Genomic DNA, 24,123 nt, shown 5'->3' with positions numbered 1-24,123 from the left:
TTAGAGTAATAACCTTCACCCTTGCAACATTTGAGGGATTTGATTTAAAGAAAAAATATAGTGGAAAATAGTCCTTTAAATGCTCATGCTTTTGTGAACTGCTTTTCCTTTTGAGGAGAGGGGGAAATAAGAAGTTCAAAAATTTGAGACAATTACTCAAAGGAGTACATCAAGAAGCTCATGTACACCATTAACTTTTGTTTGCTTGCTGACATCATAAAGCTTCCAGCCAATCAGCCTATATGCTGTTGGGATTGATCTTCTTGTATGAATCATTCTTATTTGAAAAAATCATAATCTTAAACAGTTTAGTGAAAATTGAGGTACCTGTTTTTTCTTAATGAGACAAAGCATTTTCTTATACTCAGGAAGGGTTTGTAAATGTTGGGAGGGGGAATGGACATTTGTGGTTTGTGGCCGACTGAATGATGAATATAAATACAGACACTGTCAAGTGTTAATAACATAGGAAGTATGGAGAGCATATTTCACTGGCAAAGATAGGTATTATTTTTTGTATAGAAGAGAGAATGTCATAAAGCATATTGCAGAAAATATGAGTATTGTCATGAGCTCTCATTTTTTTCCTCTAAGTAGCTTGTTCTGTATTTAAAGTTGCAATTCAGGAAATAATGTATTTCAGGAATAGGAAATACTTAAATTATTTCCATTGGAAGACTGATAATACTATAAGTGGATCAGGCTTTGCTATGAATTCATGCTGCAAATAGTATTTCTGCATGTTTCTTACAGATTTATTTTAAAGTAAAGATTCAAAGACTTGATATTTCATTTGCCTAATTACACAGTAAACTTTGGTATTTCCCTGTGTGTTTACAAATATGAACTGGTTTTGTTTTTTATAGTCCTGTTTTCCTGGTTGCTCAGCTGGTATAAATAATCAGTTCCCTGATTATAGTGGAACTCAGCTGTGATCTTCTGCTCTATTGGCCTCGCAGAGTGCAAATGACATATTCAGAGTTTCATACAATTCCACTGTTAACAATTAAACTGATGCCCAATAAGATTCTAACACCAAATTTTTTAAATGGATGGTATTTTCATTGCCTATTGGGAAGGTATCACTTGTGTTTTGTCTTGAATAAAACTGAAAACATGATTGGCACCGTTTGATTTTTTAGAGGATTATGTTTTAAACTCAGGTCATTCATTGCTTTCCGTGGTTAGAAAGCACTCAGGAAATCTTCAGTTTTGTGAAAATAAAGACCAATTAAAATTAGTAGCTTACCAAAGTGCTTATGGTAGAGAGCTTCAAATTTCTCTGTGACTGTTGTGAAACTAAACAAAAAGTAGTTTATAGCAGAGATTGAGAAAACAAAGTAACAGTATCATCATCTAGAGAAGATTTTCTCGGTATCTCCTGCGTTTCTCATTGGCCAGTCCTTGTGTTTCCAACAAATATTGTTGCTGGTTGCAATGTCGCAATTCATTTACAAGAGAGCAGTACCCTGAAGAGGCCAATAAGCATCACCACTAACATCTCTGGGCCATCCATACTCTGTGATTTTCTGTTACCAAGTATTAACAGGTAGGAACGGAGGGATGGCTGATTAGTAGGACAATTAAGATTGTAGAACCGTAGATAGTCTTTAGTACCTGCAATGCATATTTGTATATTGTGTGAGTGTAAAAAGGGTATGTGTCGGAAAATCTGAAAGGATTTTGAAGGTACATTAATTTGTGTTACAACAGGAATACAGTATGTACACAAACATAAATATATCCATATATTAACCTATATGCAAAAAAAACCCCAAACCACCACCAGTTTTTTCAAATCAGTGTTAGCCAGTTTTAAATATAGATTCAGTCTAAATGAAGCAAATATATTTGCATTTATTGTTGTTGCTTCTGGCACTGTATTATAAATGTTTTTGGTTTGATAAGTGGAGTGTTGCAAAATTGGGTCAGATGTCTTTAGGGGAATAGCTCTTGTAGTTGTGAAGACGTGGCTTGCCTAAGTGTTTGGATATTTGTATAGGTTAGATAGTGGTACAGGTATTTGTAGACACATGCTCAAAGGAAAAGGTTTGGGGCCAGAATAACCTGGAAGATAGGATTATTTCAATGGATCCACAGGTAAAGTTTCCTAGTATGAACTGACTTCCCTAATTCATTATTGAAATGGAAGAAGGACATTTCTTACTGTGTCTCCTTCACTGATTTTGAACAACAGTTTGGTGAACATTACTATCCAGACATTGGAAATAAAGCCTTAAAAGTTTGGGCTGGGTTACTATGCATGAATATTATCTGTACATTGGAAAGCCTGCCTTGGTGTATTGGCAACTGAGGAGGAAGTTTTAGAAGTCTGTTTATCAAATGTCTAAATCACTTGGGGCTATCAGCTGATTTACTTCCTCATGTTCTGGTATCACTTGTCCTGTTATTAACTATAATAAACTTTAGTCAACATGACCAGGGAGAAGAAAAAACCTTGTTTTGTCCCCAGCCAGCTCCACATATTTATTTATCACCAAGATACAGTAAGCCAGTTGTTCAGCTATAGGACTCTACAGTTTGTTCACTGGTAGGGGCACCGTAACCTCAATCAGGCTTATCTACAAATGCCAGCTGTTCTTACAGGATGCAATGTCAGATATTTTTTAAAGAAAGATCTTATTATCTTGCATAGGCTGTGTGATCTCCCTGCAAAGACATATAAAAGTATCCCTTTGGCCAGAGTGGGCGTATTGCCCTTAATGAAGCCCTATGCTCAGAACAGACACGACTGGTAAGTTTTCCTTCAACCTGAGCCTGCTTCTGTGCTACACCAGATGCAGCATAGATGGATTTGATATAAAATAAGGAAAACCCTGCTTGTAGACTGTCCCTTCTTTCTTTTTAGGAAAACTTGACCAGAAGTGGGAAATGATTCCACAAGATTTCTCAAAGTTAATTGAACTTGCATAGTTCTGGGCAAGACCTGACAATCTTATGCATATTGCTACCTTCTAAATGACTGTATTACCTGGTGACTCCTGGTGGGAACTGGGACCTTTTATGTATGTGCATACATACATGCATCTATGCACAAACACACACTTCCCCTGCCCCCAGTGTTCTCATTATGTTTTTTAATATTAAGATGAGTGATATTCCTTCAGAATTTAGGATAAGCAGAATTTCAGACTGAAATTTATTTTTCCTGACTTTTGTTCACCAGTGTTCCTACACCAAATATTGTTATGTCAAGTGGAATCTTAGGCGCTGTACCCAGGATACGTATACATTTTCATCAGTGTAGCCCATGGTTTAGCTATCAGAGATGGTTATGATGGTAATTTTATGAGTATTTGATTTTCTTCATATAATTTTACAAATATAAACTGATCATCCATCATACTATCCACGTGGCAAATCAACCACCGTTGTCTTAATTGGCAGGTGGTAAATTAAGGAGAATGTCCTTTTTTTGTGGTCATGAGCATGACCACGGATATTACGAGCCTTCATGCTACACATCTGGTTCCCACTTTCTCCATAAAACATTGCATCATACGTCTCATTCAGCAATGTTGCAGTAGAAAGATTGAATAGTTCTGTAAGCATTCGTGGCCCTTCAGACTTGGATTGAATATCTGTCCAACTCTGTCTTTCCAATAAAATACAGTAGAGAATATTTCCTTTTCTGACTGAAAGAAACATCAGATAAGGGTTTATAACAAAGATTCAGAACTTCTCTTTTAACGTTGTACAAAAAGCCCACAGCACAAGAAGGTCATGGAGCTGTAGGAGCAGGTCCAGAGGAGGGCCACAAAGATGATCTGAGGGCTGGAGCACCTCTGCTGTGAGGACAGGCTGAGAGAGTTGGGGTTGTTCAGCCTGGAGAAGAGAAGGCTTCAGGGACAGCTTATAGCAGCCTTTCAGTACCTGAAGGGGGCCTATGGGAAAGATGGGGAAAATATTTTCAGCAGGGCTTGTTGTGATAGGACAAGGAGCAATGGCTTTAAACTAAGGAAGGGTGGATTTAGATTAGATATAAAGAAGAAATTTTATTACCATGAGGGTGGCGAAACACTGGAACAGATTGCCCAGAGAAGTAGTGGAGGTCCCAACCCTGGAAACATTCAAGGCCAGGTTGGACGGGGCTTTGAGCAACCTGGACTAGTAGAAGATGCCCCTGCTCACTGCAGGGGCATTGGGAAAGATGACCTTTAAAGGTCCCTTCGAACACAAAGTATTCTATGATTCTAAGAAAAATTACTTTAACTCTTCCATCCCTCAGAAAAAGAAAAATAAGTATACATGGAGAATTTATATTAATTTGATTTCAATGTAGATGATTTCACAAGATCACTTTCATTACTGCAACTGTCAAATTATATATTTCTACATCTGTATTCATAAAGACACTGTCTTTCCAATGGAGAACACTATGTGAAAATCTGAATAATGTTACAGTTTTGATTTAGTTTTATGACAAAAGACCCCACAGGATTAGCTGTATTAGCACTATATGCATTAACGGATTGATCTCATACCAAAAATATTAAAAGATTTTTAGTTCAAGTCAAGAGTTTTCTTTTTTGTCATTATTTAATTTTATACATTTCAATGTGTTTTTGTTCCTAAGGTCTGGGCATTGGGAACATGTTTTATGTTTTTTATGAAGATGGCATCAAAGTAATACAACCAGTGGAATGTGAATTTCAGAGACATATTAAGCCTAGTGAAAAACTCCTCGGTTTTCAGGCAAGTTATTTTTTTAAATTTATTTGTAGTGTTTTCTCAATTATAGTTTACTTTAAATAAGAATTTATTATTGCTAGTCTAGTGTTTTCTGCTTAATAAATTTAGACATGTCTTATCAATTAATAATTAACTTATAGTTGTGGACTCAAAGTTTCCTGTGTTTTTCTTGGTCAAATTCAAACTTTCCATCTCTCTTCTAGTTTGAATATTCCCTGTATACTTATCCAACCCTGTATTTTCTTTGGTTGTCTTTTTCTTTTCCCAATCTGTTCCTTTAACAACTCTTTACTCCTGGTTGGTTTGTTTTGGTTGTTTTTTTTCTAAAGTGACTATTCTTAATGTTTTGTTTTTCTTCACTGGGTGTTTGTCTGTATTAAACTGTCAGCTGTCATGAGGCAAATCCCCATGCTGATGAACACTCTTACAGCTCCACTGTAGTTAGTACAGATGATTGATGCTTTGACTCTAACTTACAATTCATACAAGTAGTTTCAATAACTTTATTATCAACAGATATATAGCTGATTTGACTGAATTCTGTACATTTATGGAGTAGTTTCCATGCATAGCATACATAAAACCAGTAGTGTATTCTCGCCTTCCATTTATTTTGTGGTTGTTTTTTACTTCACTGTTAATCAGATTGCTGGCTGACATGATGCATGTTCTCACAGAAACACTTGGTACTAGTCACTATATTAAGACTTGTTCCGTATGATCTATCGACTTTCAAAAGTAATAACTTTTTCTCATTATTTGTGTTTGAATGAGTGACCTTGAAATACGTAATAATCCATGAGCTGTACACTTTGGGTTTTTTCCCCTAATACATAAAGTATGCTGAAATAACAGCAGAACTGTCTCAATGGAATTTGCCTCTTTACTTATCATTATTGATGTCAAAGGTTGCTGTACTCAGCAGCAAGATTTATTTTAGTGTGAATAATTATGCTTTGAACAGCTAATCATACCTTGATTTGTGCTGCTTAAGTGAAATTAGGTTGACACAGCTAAAAATAAGCCAAAGAGGTTTTTTTTATGGCTGTTTAATTCCAAAGCTGATTATTTAAGAAGTCTGTTAAAATTTTATTGGTCTAAAGTGCAGCCTAGATTTTAAGTGTATATTTATTGAAATGAGGTAATAATCAGGATGGATAAGTCAATCTTGTTTCCTTTTTATAATACTCAAATCTAAAGTAACATCATAATTATGTCCTTCCCCCCCCCCCCCCCCCCCCCCGAAAAAGAAAAAAAGAGACCAGGAAAGTAGGCTACTTGATAACTTTCATTTTAAAGTAGGTATAGACTTGTCCTTCTTTGGATACCTTTGGTTTGTGGATAAGCGTGGTAAATATATAGCCAGAAATTAATCTTTGTACCTACATGCATGCCATTAAATTCAACAATAGTTCTACTTATTCTCCCTGAACACTGAAAACATCTTTCCTCACAGTGGTGGTTAGTAAATCTTTATTCCCGCAGGAGACATCAGAGATATTTGGAAAATATATTCCTTATGTTTTTCTACTTATAGTGATGTAATTGTTCACTCTACATTCCAAAAAAAAAGAGAAAATTTAGAAATAGTTTTCAGTAAAAAATGTAGAAATTGTGAAAAAAAGCCTTTTAGATTACTTTCCTCCTAGAAGCATGAACCATGAGCTTAAAAGAATTCCCTGCATATACTGCTAATACTACAACAGTAGTATATTCTTGAAAAATCTAATTGATTGTGAAGCGTTAGACAACTGTTGCCTCCTCTGCAAAATATCATATCTTCCTCAAGCCTCTTCAGAAAATCTGTTTTCTCTAAATAAGATGAATAAAATAACCCAGGATGCAATTTTTATCAAGTTTGGCATGCGATTTTTTAGTGGTAAGAGTTCATGTCATAAATTGCTCATTAATTATTCTCTTTGAATGTGTCATATAAATTTAGTAATCAGAGATGTTGGTATACTGCATGTTTTGAGGTGGCTTTATATAGCCTTTTAAGATCTACAGCAGCTATTGCTCATAAAATCTCCATCACTTAACACATACCTAAAGGAAATACTTGCATGCTTAAACCTCTCTCATTTCTTTACACTTTGCTGAATTAGCTGTTGACGTGATAAGTAAAACCACAGTAGACCTGTTTCATTGCCAAATATTTGCTAAAGTGTAGGAACATTTCTAAATGCTGCAAGTGCAGTTTAGGTACTAGAAGTGTTGCAGAAAATGTCCGGCTTTTACAAGTGATACTACAGTATTCCTCCCCAGGTTTCCTGTTTGCCTGTCAGCAAAATAAATTACCCTTAGCCGAGCTTCTGTAAAAGCATGAACGCAGATGTTTCTACGTGGCATTGCGTTGTATTGTGAATGAATGTTGCAGTGGTTACACATGTACTTATTTAGGTATGCTAATTTTGCTAAAGGTAAATACAATTTCTCAATAACTACATACTTGAGAACTCATCTAAATATTTAATTGGCTCTTAGGCAATGGAGTGTCAATACAGTAAAGCACTTTAGTGTGTGTCTAACATGGGAATCAAATAGGCTTCCATTGTGTTTAAAAGTGAAGCAGAGGATTTGGTGCTCTACAGGATCATCATGGTTCACAGGAAATTGTGAAGAGCTTCCTCCTCTTGTTCCCAGAATCTCTTAGATTACTTGAATCTTCTAAGTTATTATCAAATCAAGGTAGACTTTTATTAAGCTGATAGTGATAATTCTAGATGCATAGAGATGGAAATCAACTTATTTCTGTTTTCTGATGCGGATTAGTGTTTGTACCAGCTTTGACAGCTGTTTATTTAACCTGTTGTCAAATAGGTTCTTAACCATAGTCCAAGTAGAGTCTTTCAGCTGTTAAATGTCTCATCATTCTGATGTGTTGGCGGTATTTTCCTCACTAATATGCAACCCCTATTTATCTTCTGCAGAATAATATTATCCAAAGCCTTTAAAGTTTAATTCTTATGCAAGAGTGGTTTTATTTTCCCTTTACAATGAATTCCAATTAGTATAATTATTTCAGGGGGCTGGGGGTATGGAAAGAAGCACTGGAAACTTATGGCTCTGTTGAGACCAATGGAAAAATCCTTTTGGTTTCAACGTAATTGTGATTTTATTATAATTCCTCTTTATTACTAGATCTGGCACATAACGTCCATATTTCAGTGCACTAGGCCATATCACACTTGAAGTTGAATATGTGCTGAAGGTGGGAGCAAAATATTTAATTTCAGAATAATTAATGTCACTGCATGGCAAAGCAAAGTTTTCACAGGAAGAGAACTTGAAACACACTTGTTAGTCCACAGAAATTGCTTTGGTTTACACTCTTACAGCACAGGGAGTATAGTAAAAGCAAGACTGTTAACCTTTGTTTGTTGAAGAAAAAAGTGAAAAAGGTCCACAGTCTGATTTTTACTACAGAATGTCAAGTAAACAGTAACTTAATATAGAACAGGTGATATATAAATTCACATCTTAATACATGCACTGTTGTAACCTGTTGGTGTCACCTTACTCTTAAACAATCATAGCATGGGTAGTTATTTCATCGTCCTGCTTAAAAACTTTGACCCAAATCTTGTTAAAACACGGAGGACCCTTGCATTAAGTGTAGGTTTAGAAACACAGAACTTGCACATTAAAATCTACAAGTACATGTTTTCTCTCAAGAATTTCTTGCCCCAGACTACCTTTAAACATTTATTTTCCTCCACCTCCTGAGTTGTTACAGACCAAGTCACTTTTAGATTAAAATGACTGCAGGGGGAAAAGACAGTGTAATAAATGAACGTTTTGTCAGATATTAGCTCTTTTCAGAGAGAATAAATTAGGAAAAGTAAATTTTAATACTCACATTTTAATTAGAGGAGGAATTCGGTGGGTTTATGCTTATATTTTAAGGAGAAATTATTTTAACCAATTGCCCAACCACTGGGGAAATTAAAATAGAGCCTCACAATTACTGTCTGTAATGTAAAAGAAATCCAAACTGTCTAATCAGATAAATGTTAACTTTTCAAAAACAACATTTCAGTTCCATTGATTGAAACTGTTACTGGGACATCTAGATAAATGTGGGTTTGAATAACTAAAGAAACAAATGCATAAACCCGTTTATGCTGGAGAATAAAACTATTATGGATTTGAGAATTTTGGTACATAATTATCACTGTTACTTTGGAGAAACACTTTTTTTTCTTCAATTTTTCAGTTTTGAGGGCAAAGTGAGAGTTGATATTGGATTGTAGAAATTTATTGCAACATAAGCAATATTCTAGAAACAGTAAAATGCATTTGTATATGTGGATTTATTTTTTACTTAGTATTTTTTACTTTAGATCAGAGAAAGTGTGCTCTCTACTTGCCATATTTGAAGTGGAACAAGAGGAGCAAGTCTTATGAATTACATAGACAATAAAAATCATGCCTTGTAGTTTCTAATTTAAATATATATGTGTGTATACATCTATATATACAAATACATTTATACTGCTTTTACATTGAAATAATATTTAGAAGTACACTTCAGTCAATATTTAGACTCAGAGTCAGGAAAATATCTAGGGAGGTGGCTTTACTCTGGATATAGCTGTAAGTGCTTAACTTACAATATTTTCCTGTTCTGCTATACTTCTCACACTGGGAAGTATGGATAGTGTAATCATTTCCACAAATCTGTATGATGCCATGTGACAGAAACCTAGAACCTAGGAACCTCAGCAGGAGCTGATGTTATTTTTGCACAGTACATTGAATGTGTCCTTGTAGAATTCACAGCACCAAAAGCTGGTGTAAACTGAGTCCCCGAGAGATGTGGCTGAAAAGAATGATGCAGTACAGAATTGTTTAAACATTTACAGATGCGTTATTTGACGCAGGTGTTCTCTGAGGAAGAAAGGGTACTGTGTAGAACACTCTAAGAGTAATTATATGTTTAGATAGGACATGAAACTAAGACAAGGCATATTTAGAATAAATATAAAAAATAATTTGAGATCAGTGAAACAACCTTCCAGCTGAAATGACAGTTGCACAGTAGGCAAATGACAATAGATCATTGATCTGATGATTGCACATCACATTAGAGACCTACTTCTTTATGTTGACACTTCACTTTATGCAATTAAATCTTTCAGCCACATTTGAGAATGAAAGTCCCATTTGTCACCATGCCTATCATTCTTTACAAAACGTATTTTGAGCAACTTCTCCCATTAAAGCTCATGGCTTATTGGCAGTTTAAAATAAACCTTACTCTTTTTACTTATTTCTTAGTTCTGCTGGAGTTCCTGATTATGTGCCATCCCATGGTACCTGAATTTAGTAACCTTTCCTTTTCAAAGTGATTTCTGAAAGATCTTTGCTTTGCTGAGGTTTAAGAACCACATAGGAACAACCAGTGGGTTTCGATCTCCTGTGAAGAAACTCCCTGTGTCTAAAGCTGGAAATTGATTCATTTCTTATTATGACATGTAAAGATTGAGTGTATTTTCTCAAATGTACAGAGGCATCGCAGGCAAAGAATGTTGATGACACAGAAAAGTTACTGTTGAAATGCATCATCATCTTCTTGAAAAACATTGCTTAGTGCGAGATGTGTTATTCTGTCACATTACTGTTCGCCTTCCTTTGAAATGGAGTGTGATGCTTAGAAACAGAATTCTTGTTTAAGATCTCATCAGCTCCTGCTGTTCATTTGACATTGAAGACATCATCTGCTGACATATCATAATTATTTTCAAAGCTACCAGTTAGAATGTACCAAAGAGAGCATTCTAAATTGGGAATAAGCAGATAAGTGCTAAAAAGAAATAATACTTATGATTTGGTGAAATTGCCCCTTGTGATGAAACGAAGAAGAATTATGAGGGAAAAGAAGAATAGGTCAAGGAAATAAAAAAGCTTGACACACACTGCACTTCTCCAAGCAGAATATTTTTCAGGTCCTTATTTTTACATAATTTTGATGTCCATTGTAGGAAGAAACCATACTATTTCATAAAAGGAATTTCCAAATATGGAAATGTGTTTGAGCAAGCAATTTTTAATTTCAACAAAAGCAAGCTTTCACTGGGACTAAATAGTTACAAATAGATAGACAGAAATATAAATGTGTATATATATGATGAGTGAGGGTTTGTTTACATAAAAATATGAATACTGAGCATATAAACTACCAATAGCTATTTTTAATGAGAGTGCATAATTATAAATATATGCTTTATGAAATATTAATTCACTGACGTCAACAGGAATTTTGCTTTTTTTTCAAATTCATCCTTTTTCAGGAATGGAATGGCAGAGGGGGAAGGAATGATAGTAAGAAGCTGTTTGATTTGTATTGGGTTCAGCACTAGTGAGCTAGGCCATGAGAATGCCTAATGGTAGAAATAGCCAAAATTCTTGAGCTTTGAATCAATGTAGCAGTACTCCATGTGAAAAATAAAAGCCGATCTCTGTAGCTGCTGCTGCTTTGCCCCTATACCATGCGACAACTTGCACTACACTTCATCCTCTTCCTCTCCATTTATACATTATCATCTTCACAATTTCACATTTGCCTGCCTTACTGCTGTGTTCTCAGATGTAAGTGTAAGCCACGTCTATAACTGCTTTCCTTTGCAAGGTACTGTGATGGTGCAAATGGGGAGCTGCTAGCTATTGCACGGTAACAAGCCATTGGGTGTCTAATTTGTTTTTTCTATTTTTAAGGTCTCCTGGCTCTCACTCACTTTATTTCTGCATATATTATTGTTTCAAACGTGTTTCTTTCTCAGGACAACAGTGCTAACTGCCTGAAAGTCTAGAAAGCATCCAAAAAAGTTGATGTACAATTGACACGAAAATGCTTGTGAGTTGTGTGGTGCTTACACCACACAGTATGGCTAACATTAGTCTATGTCCTAATGTGGCCTGCCCTTTTTCCTTCCCTAAATTTTCTAAGATTTTATTTTACAGTTAAAAATTAAGAAAAAGATTATAATTTGTCTTTCTTTTGCATTGTTGACTGTTATAATTCTTACAATTTTGCTGTTTCTGTTGAATTATAGGATGAAGTTTGTCCCATAGCAGATGGAGATCCAGTTCAGCGGTGTGTATGGGCAACTGCTGTTAATGTAAAAGACAAGTTCATTTATGTAGCTCAGCCCACACTTGACAGAATTCTTATCGTTGATGTACAGTCTCAGAAAGTTGTACAGGTATTTATGTCTCATTTATAAATTAATATCTAGTTTTGACACAGGAATTTAAGATTTTCCTTCAGATTTTGAAAAAAAATGCAATTTGCTTGAGAGTAAATGGTATCTAGAAAAAAACTAATTTACTTTCAATGTTTATCAGCAGTTTACGTTTAATGACAATGTTCTTGTCAATAGGCAATTGGGAGGTAAAGAATCAACATGAAAATAACTCTTATTAATCAATTAGTTAAGGAAATGAGTTCTTTGGGAAGTTTCTGGCCTGAGGTACTTTTCACTTGAAAATAAAGATACATTAAAGTAGAGTCTTATCACAGTAATATGTCTAAGTTTTGACAGGAAAGGTCAACGGGTTGGGTTTGGCTACAGAAGGTGGAGGACTATTATTCAGTAACCTTTTAGACAGAGAAATTACTGGAATTATGGAAGACCCAACACCACCCTTAGCCAAGATTGGAGACTGAATTCAAAATTCTTCTCTATTCCTCACTCTGTAGGTGGTACTATCAGTTTTTCAGTCTCTGGGATGCTTAAGATACTCTGCTTAGTCATAATAATTAATTAGGTAAAAGAGAGAAATAGATGCTATGGTTCAGGATTTCATGCACTTAAACAGTTTGTTGAAGACCAAGGTACAAGGCAATGCTAAAATGACTGTCAAGTTTTTTGGAGTAGCACAGTTCCCTCGGGAGAGCCTGAGACAGTCACAACATAATCCAAATGGTCGATAGTCTTACTGGGATGGAGTGAATATTTGGTGTTTAGTTGCCGCCACTCAAATCAAATACTATAACCACTGTACTCCTCTCTCTTTCTCTCCTTTTTTTTTTTTCCTTTGTGTATCTGGTTGAATCAGTGATATCATTGTACCATGAGGTTAAATAGGTGATTTACATGAGGACAGATTTTAGTCTGTGGAATTGTTAAAGACGTGAAAATGCATTTAGAAAATAATAGCCTTAAACTCATTAAATTCTTAAAAAATGTATTTTCTAAATATCAAGAGAATATTTAAAGTCTTAAAATGTTTGTGTTAACAAGGCATATGAAAAAAGCAAAATCATAATATTTTTTGCGATTTGGTTTCTGTGTAGTAATTCCACCATATTACACTATTTTTCTTTCTGGTTTTTTTTTTTTTTTTTTTCATCAGACACATTAAATAGAATGTATTTCATTATGTGGTCTTCACTCTTTCAGGATTATGTCATTTGACCAGAAAGATCAGTTTATTTGCCTTTCAGTGACAAGAAATATCAATTGTAGTCAGTGACTGCCAACAGTCTTGTCAGCAAACAAGGGGCTTTTTTTTGGTTGAGTTTGTGTGTTTGTGAGGGCTTTTTTAATTACATTGCAGATCATATAAAATCTTGAAAATTAATTTAGAAACAGGGTTCTTCTTTTTCTGAAGTAAAATTATTTTCTGGGAAAAGAGCTCTGAAGCTAGTGAATAACTTGTTAACAATCCTGCTCTCATTCTCAGAAGAAATGGCACTTCTATGTAAAACTGATAACGAGGTTTTGACATCACACTGGGTGTTCCAATTCAGATTTTAATCATGCAAACGTGTATAACATCTACAGGATTACTTACAGTTTCATCACATTCATAGGAAACAGATGTTCTTTAGTTAAATAAAACATGGATTTTTAAAATTAGAAATCTAATCTAAATTTTTAGTGAAAATGTGTAAATAGAGCTTTTCTTCATACCTTTTGCCCTTTTAACCCATAAATGAATCTTTAATGTTTAGATTATATAATGTATATTAGGCTCTGGGGAGACCTTATTATGGCCCTTCAGTATTAAAGGGGTCTTATAAGAAGGATGGGGACAAATTTTTGAACATGACCTGTAGCAATTGGACAACGGGTAATGGTTTTAAATTAAAAGAGGGTAGATTTAGACTAGATATAAGGAAGAAATTTTTTTCAATGGGCGTGGTGAACCAGTGGAACAGCTTGACCAGAGAGGTGGTAGGTGCCCCATCCCTCGAAACATTTAAGGTCAGGATGGATGGGTCTCTGAGCAACATGAACTAGTGGAAGATATCCCTGCTTTTGGCAGGGGCATTGAACTAGATGGGCTTTAAAGGTCCCTTCCAACCCAAAGCATTCTGTGGCTCTATGACATTAGTATACATATGTATTACGTTTATTAATGTAAAAATAAAAATAAATAGCAAAAATGGAATTTAATATTACATTAACTCGAAAAATAATTTTAATAATTTTGCTTTCTTTGAACATATGCATTTTCTGCCTTCTTTATTCTATGTCAGCTGGCTCAGTAGGCATATCTCCCCCAAAACCTGACCTATCCAAGTAGTCTGGTTTGGGACCACTAGATGGTGACTCATAAAATAGTTTATTCAAAAATTCAGTAATAAAAAGTTATTAATATTTTTATTTCACATTTTTTATTTAAGTTTAATCTTTGCATATCAAAGTAGACATGAATAGAGTAGATAGTTTTTGTTTTCTGAAAATAAGACTTTTTTTACAACCAATTCAAATAATTTCTTCAGGAAGAGATTAAAAAAACCATAGTCTTACTGCAGTCCACAGATCTGAAGGACTGGAATCTCTGGCAATGGTTTCCCTGGTTTCTGGCTGAGATTCATGTCATCTTCCTTTCCTACAGATGATGCATGCAATACCAATTTAATTGCATTTATTAGCATTTAGACTTCAGTGGCAAGGATATTATGCCTTTTGAGCTCACTGAAAAATATTAGAGGGGTTGGATGTTCTTTTAAACTTAGATTTTATGGAGTAGCTTGATAGGTAAACTTCTAATTTCCCTTCAGTTACAGTAGTTATTATTTTAGTAATTAGTTTACCATTAGTTGAATGTTTATAGATATTAACCATAATGATGTATCTTAATTAAAAAGTAAAATTTAATAAATTAGCCACTAATTATAAGTACACCCCTCCTTCTGAAATATATACAGTGATTCTCCAGTTTTTTGACTGGAGTTAGGTAGGATGCTGTTCTGTCACATAAACATTCAGGTTTCTGTAGCAAGCTGAAAATCAGACATATAATATGATTTGCTTTTACATAGAGCTTTGTGCCCTAAGTCTGTGCTCTTTAGTAAATGTATTGAGCTAAGACCGGATACTCCAAAAGCATTTCTGCTATTCCAGGAAAAAAACCCCTTTCACTTTTGAAGAAATTTTATTTTGAGGGATGGAATCGCATTGCTTTTCCATTACTTTAATAAAATCCAGATCATGAACTTTGGGAAATACAGAATGAAATTTATCCCATCTGTGGAAACCTATTGCAGGTCTAAATTTTGATCGTTCTAGGATGTTTCGTTATTAATGATAAATTATGTTACCATTTCCCAGTACTTAACACAGACGTTTGGTAAGACAATATGACTAAGAGAGAACAGATGAACCGGAGAAGTAATTTAAACCAGATATGTTACTGTCACTTTTAGGCACCTGAGCAAAATTTGTGCTATTTGTTACTGATAAAATTATTTCCTAGGATATGCTTAGCCAATACATGGGAAAAGTGTTACGGGACTTGCTCTGTGTCCAGCTTAATCATACTGATATTCAACATAGACTTAACAAAAAAATAGACAAGTAAAAGTAGTTGCAAACAAAACAAATAATGAAAGCACAAAACCTATCCAATCTTTTACATGTAGTACAAGACTTTAAAAAATAAAACCACTGCTGATCACAGATGGCTTTAGAATTGAAATAAGGCTAATTTGGAATTTAGTGACAAGTCGAGATACTTTATTCAGCATTTCTTATAACGAGCGTGGCCTTGTCTTCCTTATCTTTTAACAATAAGCATTTGTTTTTTATTTTGCTTTTTGCAAGCAGCAAGCATTTTTCTAACCAGTAAATGTTGCTCTACTCATATCATATGCACATACACAAACACTCACATAAACAGCAAGCAAGGAAAGGAGTTTAATTTCTCAGTCAGATCAGTCTGTTTTCATTACTTGCTATACTGCCTCTCACAGAAAAAAATCAAAATGTAATTGATTTTTGGAAAACAGATACTAAGCTGTTCATAAACGAGAGCATTTCGCTTACTAGACTGCCTTTTCTCTGTCATATTTCTACAGAGGATATTATTTACATTTTAACTGTTTCCAGTCTATATCTTAAAGAACAAGCCACCTATCTGCTGTGCAAAAACCAAGTTTTCAAAAATGCATACTTTGGTAGGAAGAAATGTGGAGAAAAATTCAAATTTTGAAAGTGAGCAGCACTCTAATAAATTCTGTCAAGGTGCAAAAAACCTAAAGACAACTAAAAACATATTTCAAAGGACTTTAAATTATGTAACTATGTTGTTTTCTATGTGAAAGTAATGTGGATTTAGTTTTGCTTATTATGGTAATTTCTCTGAAGTACTACTGTGCATGTTGTATTTATTCCTTCCTGTTATGAAAATTAACATGAAAGATGTATGTACAGATTCACATACATAACAACTAGATTTTAGGAGTATTTATTTCTATGACAAATATATTTATCAAATTACATACTTAAAGAAGATTCTAGAGCAGAATAAAATGAAATGCATTGAAAACAAGGAAGGTGTATCTTCAGAGTGATATATGTAGACTTTTTGATTTAGCCAGGTAATTCTCATTACAAAGTTAGAAGGATTATTTGCTTTCATTTTTAAATCCTTGAAAGCAAGCACTGGCACCTGCAATTGCGCAGTATTGCTTAACAGTGCACCATTAGCTGGGACAACTTGGAGGCATGCTGAAGTAAGCAGAGCTCATCATCCTTCAATCCACACTGAGCTGCTGGCAGATCAGCCTGACTAGCTAGAAATGGCTGTGCAAGCCTTCCTCCAAGCCACTTGGCTCCTTTCTGCTGCTGGCTCCTCTCCTGGGAACTGCATTACCTGTGCTTGACTCCGTGGGCGATTCCTTCTCCTCCTTCCTGCAGCGGCATGGCCCAGACCCTGAACGTTGCTGGCCCTCGTTTAGCAGAACATGTGTAGGTTAGACCTTCTGTATGGGGAAGCCAAAAGGAAATTTGGCACACCTGAACATATCAGCTACACAACAGCCCAAGTATTATTTCAGACAACATGTCTTCTAGCCTGCAGCAGAAAAAAGTTATCAAACAAAAATGACCTTTTTCAAGGGGTATCTTTCTGATTTTAAGTGAGCCGGTGAGCAACCTGGATTCGTTTTCCATTTTGAAAATGAAAAACAAATTCTGCCGGTATGAAGCTGTGGCTTGCAACGTCTCAGGAGTACAGTTAAGTATCATCAGCAGTCTCAGCCAGCCATTAGTGCATTATCTTGAGGATTTACATCATTAGTTTAAATTAGGTTCACTTAATTAGCCAGCTGGTACTCTCCTTGACAAACTGATAAACAAGCTCTGCTTTACAGTTCTGTAATGGTGAGACTAAAAAACAGTTTCCACTTATTTTTTTCTGCTTTAATGGTGACAAAAGAGAAGTAATACCCCCAGTTGTTTACCTCGTGCAGAATGTCTCTTAATCAAATACGTTGTCCTCCGATTTCATCCCTCTGAAGGCTTCAGTTCTTCTCATAACAAAGGAAGTGTAGAGCTCTACTGTCTAAAAGGTTTGTGGCCTCAAGAGAGTGCTCAAGGTTGCAGGGAAAACACTTTGGTTATGATCACAAGTTACCAAAAGTAGCAACAGTAATTGGAAAACATATGAAAACAGTCTTTCCAACTTCAACAGAATATACCCAGTTTAGCACAGATAGGAAACTTAGAGTGTAGCAACACTGTGTTGGTTTTATGCAGGACTGGGCACTAACACCTTGCATTGATTTCGGTATGTAGCTAGAGAATACTCTTCCATTTCTAGCTGTTTTCCAATAATTGGTGCAGTTTTTTAACTGATATGTATAAAGTGAGAGTGAGGATAGGGAAGGAAGAGAAGAACTTTTTTAGTTGATTTAAAACCTTTGTTTTCAGCTTTTTAATAGCTCCAGTATAATGTGATTTTGATGCCAAATGTTAGAGCACATAATTAATAAAAATCACTTGTTCAGCAATTCAGTAACTTTGAATTATCAGAGGGCTGTTCATAATTTTTAAATACAGTGTGAAAACATCAGGAAATGCATGTCCAGTTATCATTTTAATTCAAGCATATATATTATTTTTCTTTTGAAAATGTGACAGAAACTAAGGATTTCTATTTTTATTATGCTTCAGGCAGTAAGTACAGATCCTGTTCCAGTGAAGCTACACTACGATAAATCACATGATCAAGTCTGGGTGCTGAGCTGGGGGAACATGGAAAAGAATTCACCAACTTTGCAGGTGAGGTGATCAGAATGATTATGTGCAAGGAACTGTAGACAAGTTGAACCTTTGTGTAATTGCAACGTTTTATGTGTTTTCCTTTAAGCATTATTATCATGACCCCATCAGGGACAGTGAAATGATTTCGGGTAACCAGAAGACAATTCAGACAACTGGCTTTGCCCTAAAAGTTAGAGATTTTAATAATGCTGAATTGCAAGAAGGATAAGGAATGCAGCTGAAAGCAGCAGCATGCTTTGGAACTGCCAGTCTTTTGAGAGCAAACTGTTGCTGTTTATGATGGCTTTTGTCCCTAATTAGAGGATAAACTGGATTTTACACATATTCCTATTTCACTAAAATTTTATTGTTGCTCTGGAGGAGACAAGCTCCATATTCACTTATTGCTGTTTTCAGATGTACAGTATTAAAAATCTTTACTTTTCCCATGCCTTTGAGCAGTGGCAAGCTTAGGGAGAGTCACTAAAGAAGCATTTCATTGCTATACTTGTATTCCTACTCTTTTTTCCTACTAATTCAGTCAGTCTTACCATGTTTTAAAGTGACTGATCATCTTCAGTCTCATTTTTCCTTATAGTATAGGTAATCGATTATTTTCTGTTATTTAATCTGCTCTTAAGTGCATGTATGTGAATAACATAGTGTCCGTTATGTGGAATTGTCTTTTATTCACCCATAAACTTTTACCTCAGAGAAGGTCCAAGATTTGGGGATGTGAGAATAATTTTTTCATAATGACTTAAGGAATGTGTAAACTCAGATCAACTTGCTTCTCCGAAATATATCTGTGCTATGTTGAATTACCTCATGATTTGCGAGTGATGGGAGTATGCATAGCCATAGCTTCCTATGGATCGGTTGGTAACATCTTTTCACTCTTGCTGAAGTACTTAAGAAATTTAATCTCACTTTAGGGTCTAGTGTAAAAAAAGAAAAAAAAGGTAAACAAAATACTTAGTTTGCACTAAGAACTGCTAGAGGCTTTAGTAATGTAAATGAATAAACACGGACTCTGATGGAAAAAAGGAGAGAGGAGAAAAGTAAATACAAAGATTAAGTGGTCAGGTATGTAACAACTCTCTGGAATCAGTAATGCTGATCAGCTTTATTCACTGTTGTTTGTGTTTTTTTTTCTTGGTAACTGAAGGTTAATAAAAGAGATGGAATACAGAGGCAATACCATACTAATTTATTTGGACAGGGATTAAATTTTGAAAGAATATTTCTATAGTTTATAATGGTGTTACTTTATGCAGGTGATAACACAAGCCAGTGTGAGTGTTTCTCATCACACAATCCATACTCAGCCAGTGGGAAGGCAGTTTGACAGAGTGGATGATTTTTTCATTCCGGCTGCAACTCTCATCATTACCCATATAAGGTAAGTTTTAGCTGAATTATAATTAGCTTTCAAATGAAATATAACATTGCCTCCAAAGAAAATACAGTTTAAAAAACTTGAAAATCTGAGGCCATGCCACTTACTTCAATATTGCTTTGGAACACTTTTCTTCATAAACAAAGTAAATGTGAGTTCTATTGAAAACCAGCTAGATATCAGAATAAACATATTTATTAGAGTTTTTGTTCCTTATCTTACCAAAAGTTCAAAAGTTCCACTGCTCTACATACTAAAATTGAGATGTAATATCATCTGCAGTTTTCTTGAGGAACTGATAACTGTAATATTCAGATAACTCACTAAATTAGGAGCAGAAGTCTTCATTTGTAAATAATATTTCTTATTCTTAAGAAGAATGATTCTTATTCTTCAATAGTTTCTTCTGCTGCTGAGAGCAGTTGCCATATATAGTATTTGTCACATTGTATTACATGTATATTTCGTTTGAGTTATTCTCTTAATTAATGGACCAGACTGGAGTTTTAAAAGGAATTGTGATACAGCATAACTTCATGCTTTATGAACTGGCTTCTGCTCACTTAGTTCTTTCTACCTGTTTTTTCCTCAGGCTCTCTGTTTTCAAAACAAACCATGACTAAGCACATAACATAAACTCTTGTTTACACACATGAATAAAATTGGTCTTATTTCATGGATGCTGAGCTTATGATGTTAAAATGGTTCATATTGTGCTCCATGCCAGGAAACACTGTAAATTCTTGGGATCTTAGTTACTTCTGTCAGTGAATGTAGGATTGTTTCTGTGCTTGTCCAAAGAACAGACAAGTTCTGTCTGTGATAGAAGTATTCTAAATATGGAAGGATGGAACGAAGTGACCAGCTGGGTTTTGAAAGTCATATGGGACAGAGAAAGAGAGTGCGAGAAAAAGAGGCCAACACTTGATACAGGCACAGAGCAGAAATCTTTTCAAGATCTCCCCAAGGCCTCTTAAGTGAAAATCTATTTCTCTTTTCAGATTTTTTCTGTAATATGTCCACCTGTAGGGATTGAAAAAATTTGCAAACTAGGATTTATAAATCTGAATATTACAGTCATTAATATGTATTAGCAGTTTGTATGTTTAAGCCTGTTAGGTTCTTTGCAAGGTGACACAGACCTATTTCAGCTCAAAACATCTCTGCAAATAATTAACTCAATTGTCTATTCTGCTCTTCCAAGTTCAAGTTTCTATAGAAATGCTTTCATTAGGAAGATCTTAACTGTCCTACAATTATGAAGCATCACCATTCACTTTCAGATAGAATCTCAAATCTCATATGTAAATATGCATACCCATTAAAAAAGATAGAAGTTTTAACTGTAGTAAGTAGTAGTCTTCTAAATGTGAAAACATGCAATTTAAGATGAGTTTACAATTGATTCCTGAATTTACTCCTTACGTGTCTGTGATGAATCTAGTCTTCTGTATCAAAAAACATTTGGCTTCTCCTAAAGAGGTTGTTGATGAAAGATAATTTTTTAAATTTTCTAAAAAACTCTTAACTAACGAGTAAATTAGCAATCAGCCATGTGCAATTTAAAAAGGAATGTGTAAATTAATATAGCTGAATAGTAATTTGACTGTAAGTATCATTACTGCCACACTTTTTGAATTTAGTTGTTAAACGCATATTGTGTCGCTGAAGTAATCTGCAGTCCACACACTCAGCCTTAGAAAAGCATTAAATAATTCTGCTACATTTGGAACAGATATGCCTTGAGAGAGCAAAAGTTACTGCTTCATAAACTACCAAGTACTAGAGGTACTACCCCAACAGAACTGACATTTCGCTACATTAATTTTCATGTAATGGGAAAAGAAAAAGATTGATAGGGATAATTGCCATACAAAAAGGGGAACCAGGATTGGGAAAAGAAAAATAGGCCCAGTGCAAAGCAGCTGAGGAGCTCATCTTGTCTCACTCAAACAATTTTAAGTTGATGTTTTGCCTAAATAGGTCAAGCAGGCACTTTCTGCTTTGCATGGTGAGTCACAGCTACCTTCAGTGGATGAGTCATTTCACGTCCTGTATGCAACATAGGAGAAAAGAGAATAAAAAGACAATGAAAGAAACCCCAAACAAATAAATCAAGAATATGAAATTCAATTAAACAGTGAAAAAATAAAATTGCACAGGTGACTAGAAACATGTAAAAACATGTACATCAATTCAGGCCTAGTAGAATTATCTTGTTGTGACTTTTGCTTCTACTTTCTTTTTCTTTTACATTCACATGCCAGATAAAGACCGAAAGAAAATGTTTGAAGTCTCACAAAAAGCCTGCAATAGTTTGTCCAATGCTAATATCGTAGATTTGGTGGTTTTAATCAACATAATCATAAAATTATAGAACAGCTGGGGTTGGAAGGGACCTTTAAAAGTCATCTAGTCCAACCCCCCTGCCATGGGCAGGGACATCTACCAGTAGATCAGGTTGCTCAGAGCCCTGTCCAACCTGACTTTAAACGTTTCGAGGGATGGGGCATCTGCCACCTCTCTGGGCAACCTGGTCCACTGTTTTACCACTCCCATTGTAAAAAATTTCTTCCTGATATCTAGTCTAAATCTACCTCTTTTAATTTAAAACCATTACTCCTTGTCCTATTGCTACAGGCCTTCCTAAAAATCCTGGTGTCATCTTTCTTGTAAACCTCCTTCAGGTACTGGAAAGCTGTTATAAGGTCTCCCCGCAGTCTTCTCTTCTCCAGCCCCAACTCTCCCAGCCTTTACTCATAGGAGAGGTGTTTCACCCCTCTGATCACTTTTTTGGCCCTCCTCTGGACCTGCTCCAACAGGCCCATGTCCTTCTTGTGCTGAGGGCTGCGTATCTGGACACAAGACTCCAGGTGGGGTTTAGCCCTTTCAAAGTCTCCCCAGAGCAATTTCAAAAGCAATTAACTGTTTTTACCAACTCACAAGCTTACTTGAAATGCAAAGAATCTTATTTCAGTTTTCTAAAATGCTACCTAGTTCAGAGTGCCTTTTCTAGAAGAGAAAAAAGACCCCACTATGTAGACAAATACCAAATTTTTATTTTTTATGTATTCTTTCAAGAGCTGTTTGTGGGAAGATGGTCAGTCTCTAAAGAATTTGCCTTACACAAAATGTCTGGCCTTCAAGTACTTTCTTTTTTTATTTTTTACATAAAAATGAACTATGTGAGCAGAAAAGGTTTTAAATTATCTGTATTTATCAAATTAATAATGTGGGAAAAACTGTCTATTAAAGCAAACTTGTCACCAGTCAACAATGAAAATGCTCAGTAGCAGCATTTGTTTATTAAGGATGTTAGGCAACAAACATAAACTTGAGCTGATTATTCTTTGGTGTATAGACCAACCAGGGGAGCTTTTTATGAGCCTGAATAATGAAAAACAACTATATGGGAAATAACCCCTGAGTTAGCTGGTATAGTTAACTGCTCAAGGGCCCTAAAAGTCAATTCCCTTTGACCATGCAATACCAGCCCCCTGCAGAAAAATGAAAGCTTTCTGTAGCTAGGCGCATTTGTCACCTGTAAACTAAAATTTTGAATGATGATGCAGAAGACAGAGTGTGCATAGCTTACCAAATTAGCATCCAGAACAAAATTTTTTGTCTGAACAAAGGCATTTCTAAGTGAAAAAGGCATACTGCTCATACCACTTAAAAGTATAATGAAGTTTCATAGCGCAGTTAACACAAACTATCTACTATCATCTACTGTGTGTTACCATCGACTGCATATTCTGTCCAGTCAGTTATTCTTTAATCACTGTTACAGCATGTAAAGATACGTAGGCTTGTTGACAAGCAGGAACAGAAATAAGGGTGAATAATTTAAAGCTGTGATGGGTCATTAATTTTTTCATTTTAAAACCATCTAAAACCTTAACTGGTAATAACACATATATATGCATTAAAAACTCATTGGAAATTAATTTTATTTAAGAAGTGATGGAATTATATATTTGCTTTACCTAGGTGGGTTATTTTTATATATGAAAATAGAAATGGGCTGCCCATTATTAAAAAAGAAAACTCCACACATTTTAATGCTCTCTTGGGCAGCAGAGAATTTAGGACACACTTCCCCCACATCAGATATTTGAAGAGGTACTAAAAATATTGTTCTGAGATAAACAATCATTGATCCCAAGAAAGCAAAATGTTTTCCCAAACTTTTCCTACCACAGACTGAGGCAATGTTTGATTGTACTTACAGTATAGCAAGAATCGGGGCAAATAACTTTTTTGTTTGATAACCAGCAAGCATAACATTCATGCTCTGAACAACTGTGATGAGCCATCAAAACAGCAGATAAGCAAACTAGATATAAGCCAAAAAAGTAGAGGAAGAATAGACGAATTCTGTTACTTTTAAACACACTTATAATTAGTGAATAGTTGATATGTGTACAGAAGAGGACAATAAAAGAGTCTTTAGCATTCTGGGTAGAGAAATGTGGTAGGTTCAGTACCATCAGTTAGTTTTAGGAGAGTGGG

At 35.1% G+C, this 24,123-nt stretch overlaps 1 protein-coding gene across 4 annotated transcripts in view; it reads left to right on the top strand.

Annotated features, from left to right (window-relative positions):
* Nucleotides 1-24,123, top strand: part of FSTL5 (follistatin like 5) — a 318,510-nt gene that overhangs the window by 270,642 nt on the left and 23,745 nt on the right. For all 4 annotated transcript variants that reach the window (XM_075421652.1, XM_075421651.1, XM_075421650.1 and 1 more), the window contains 4 exons: nt 4,598-4,716; nt 11,769-11,918; nt 18,123-18,230; nt 19,490-19,614. In XM_075421652.1, the coding sequence (XP_075277767.1) occupies nt 4,598-4,716; nt 11,769-11,918; nt 18,123-18,230; nt 19,490-19,614 (502 nt within the window). The remainder of the gene's footprint in view (nt 1-4,597; nt 4,717-11,768; nt 11,919-18,122; nt 18,231-19,489; nt 19,615-24,123) is intronic.

Source organism: Opisthocomus hoazin, chromosome 5 (assembly GCF_030867145.1).
Source record: "Opisthocomus hoazin isolate bOpiHoa1 chromosome 5, bOpiHoa1.hap1, whole genome shotgun sequence".
Taxonomy (NCBI): domain Eukaryota; kingdom Metazoa; phylum Chordata; class Aves; order Opisthocomiformes; family Opisthocomidae; genus Opisthocomus; species Opisthocomus hoazin.
Note: the sequence above shows the minus strand (reverse complement) of the source record. Positions and strands in the feature narration are given on the sequence as shown.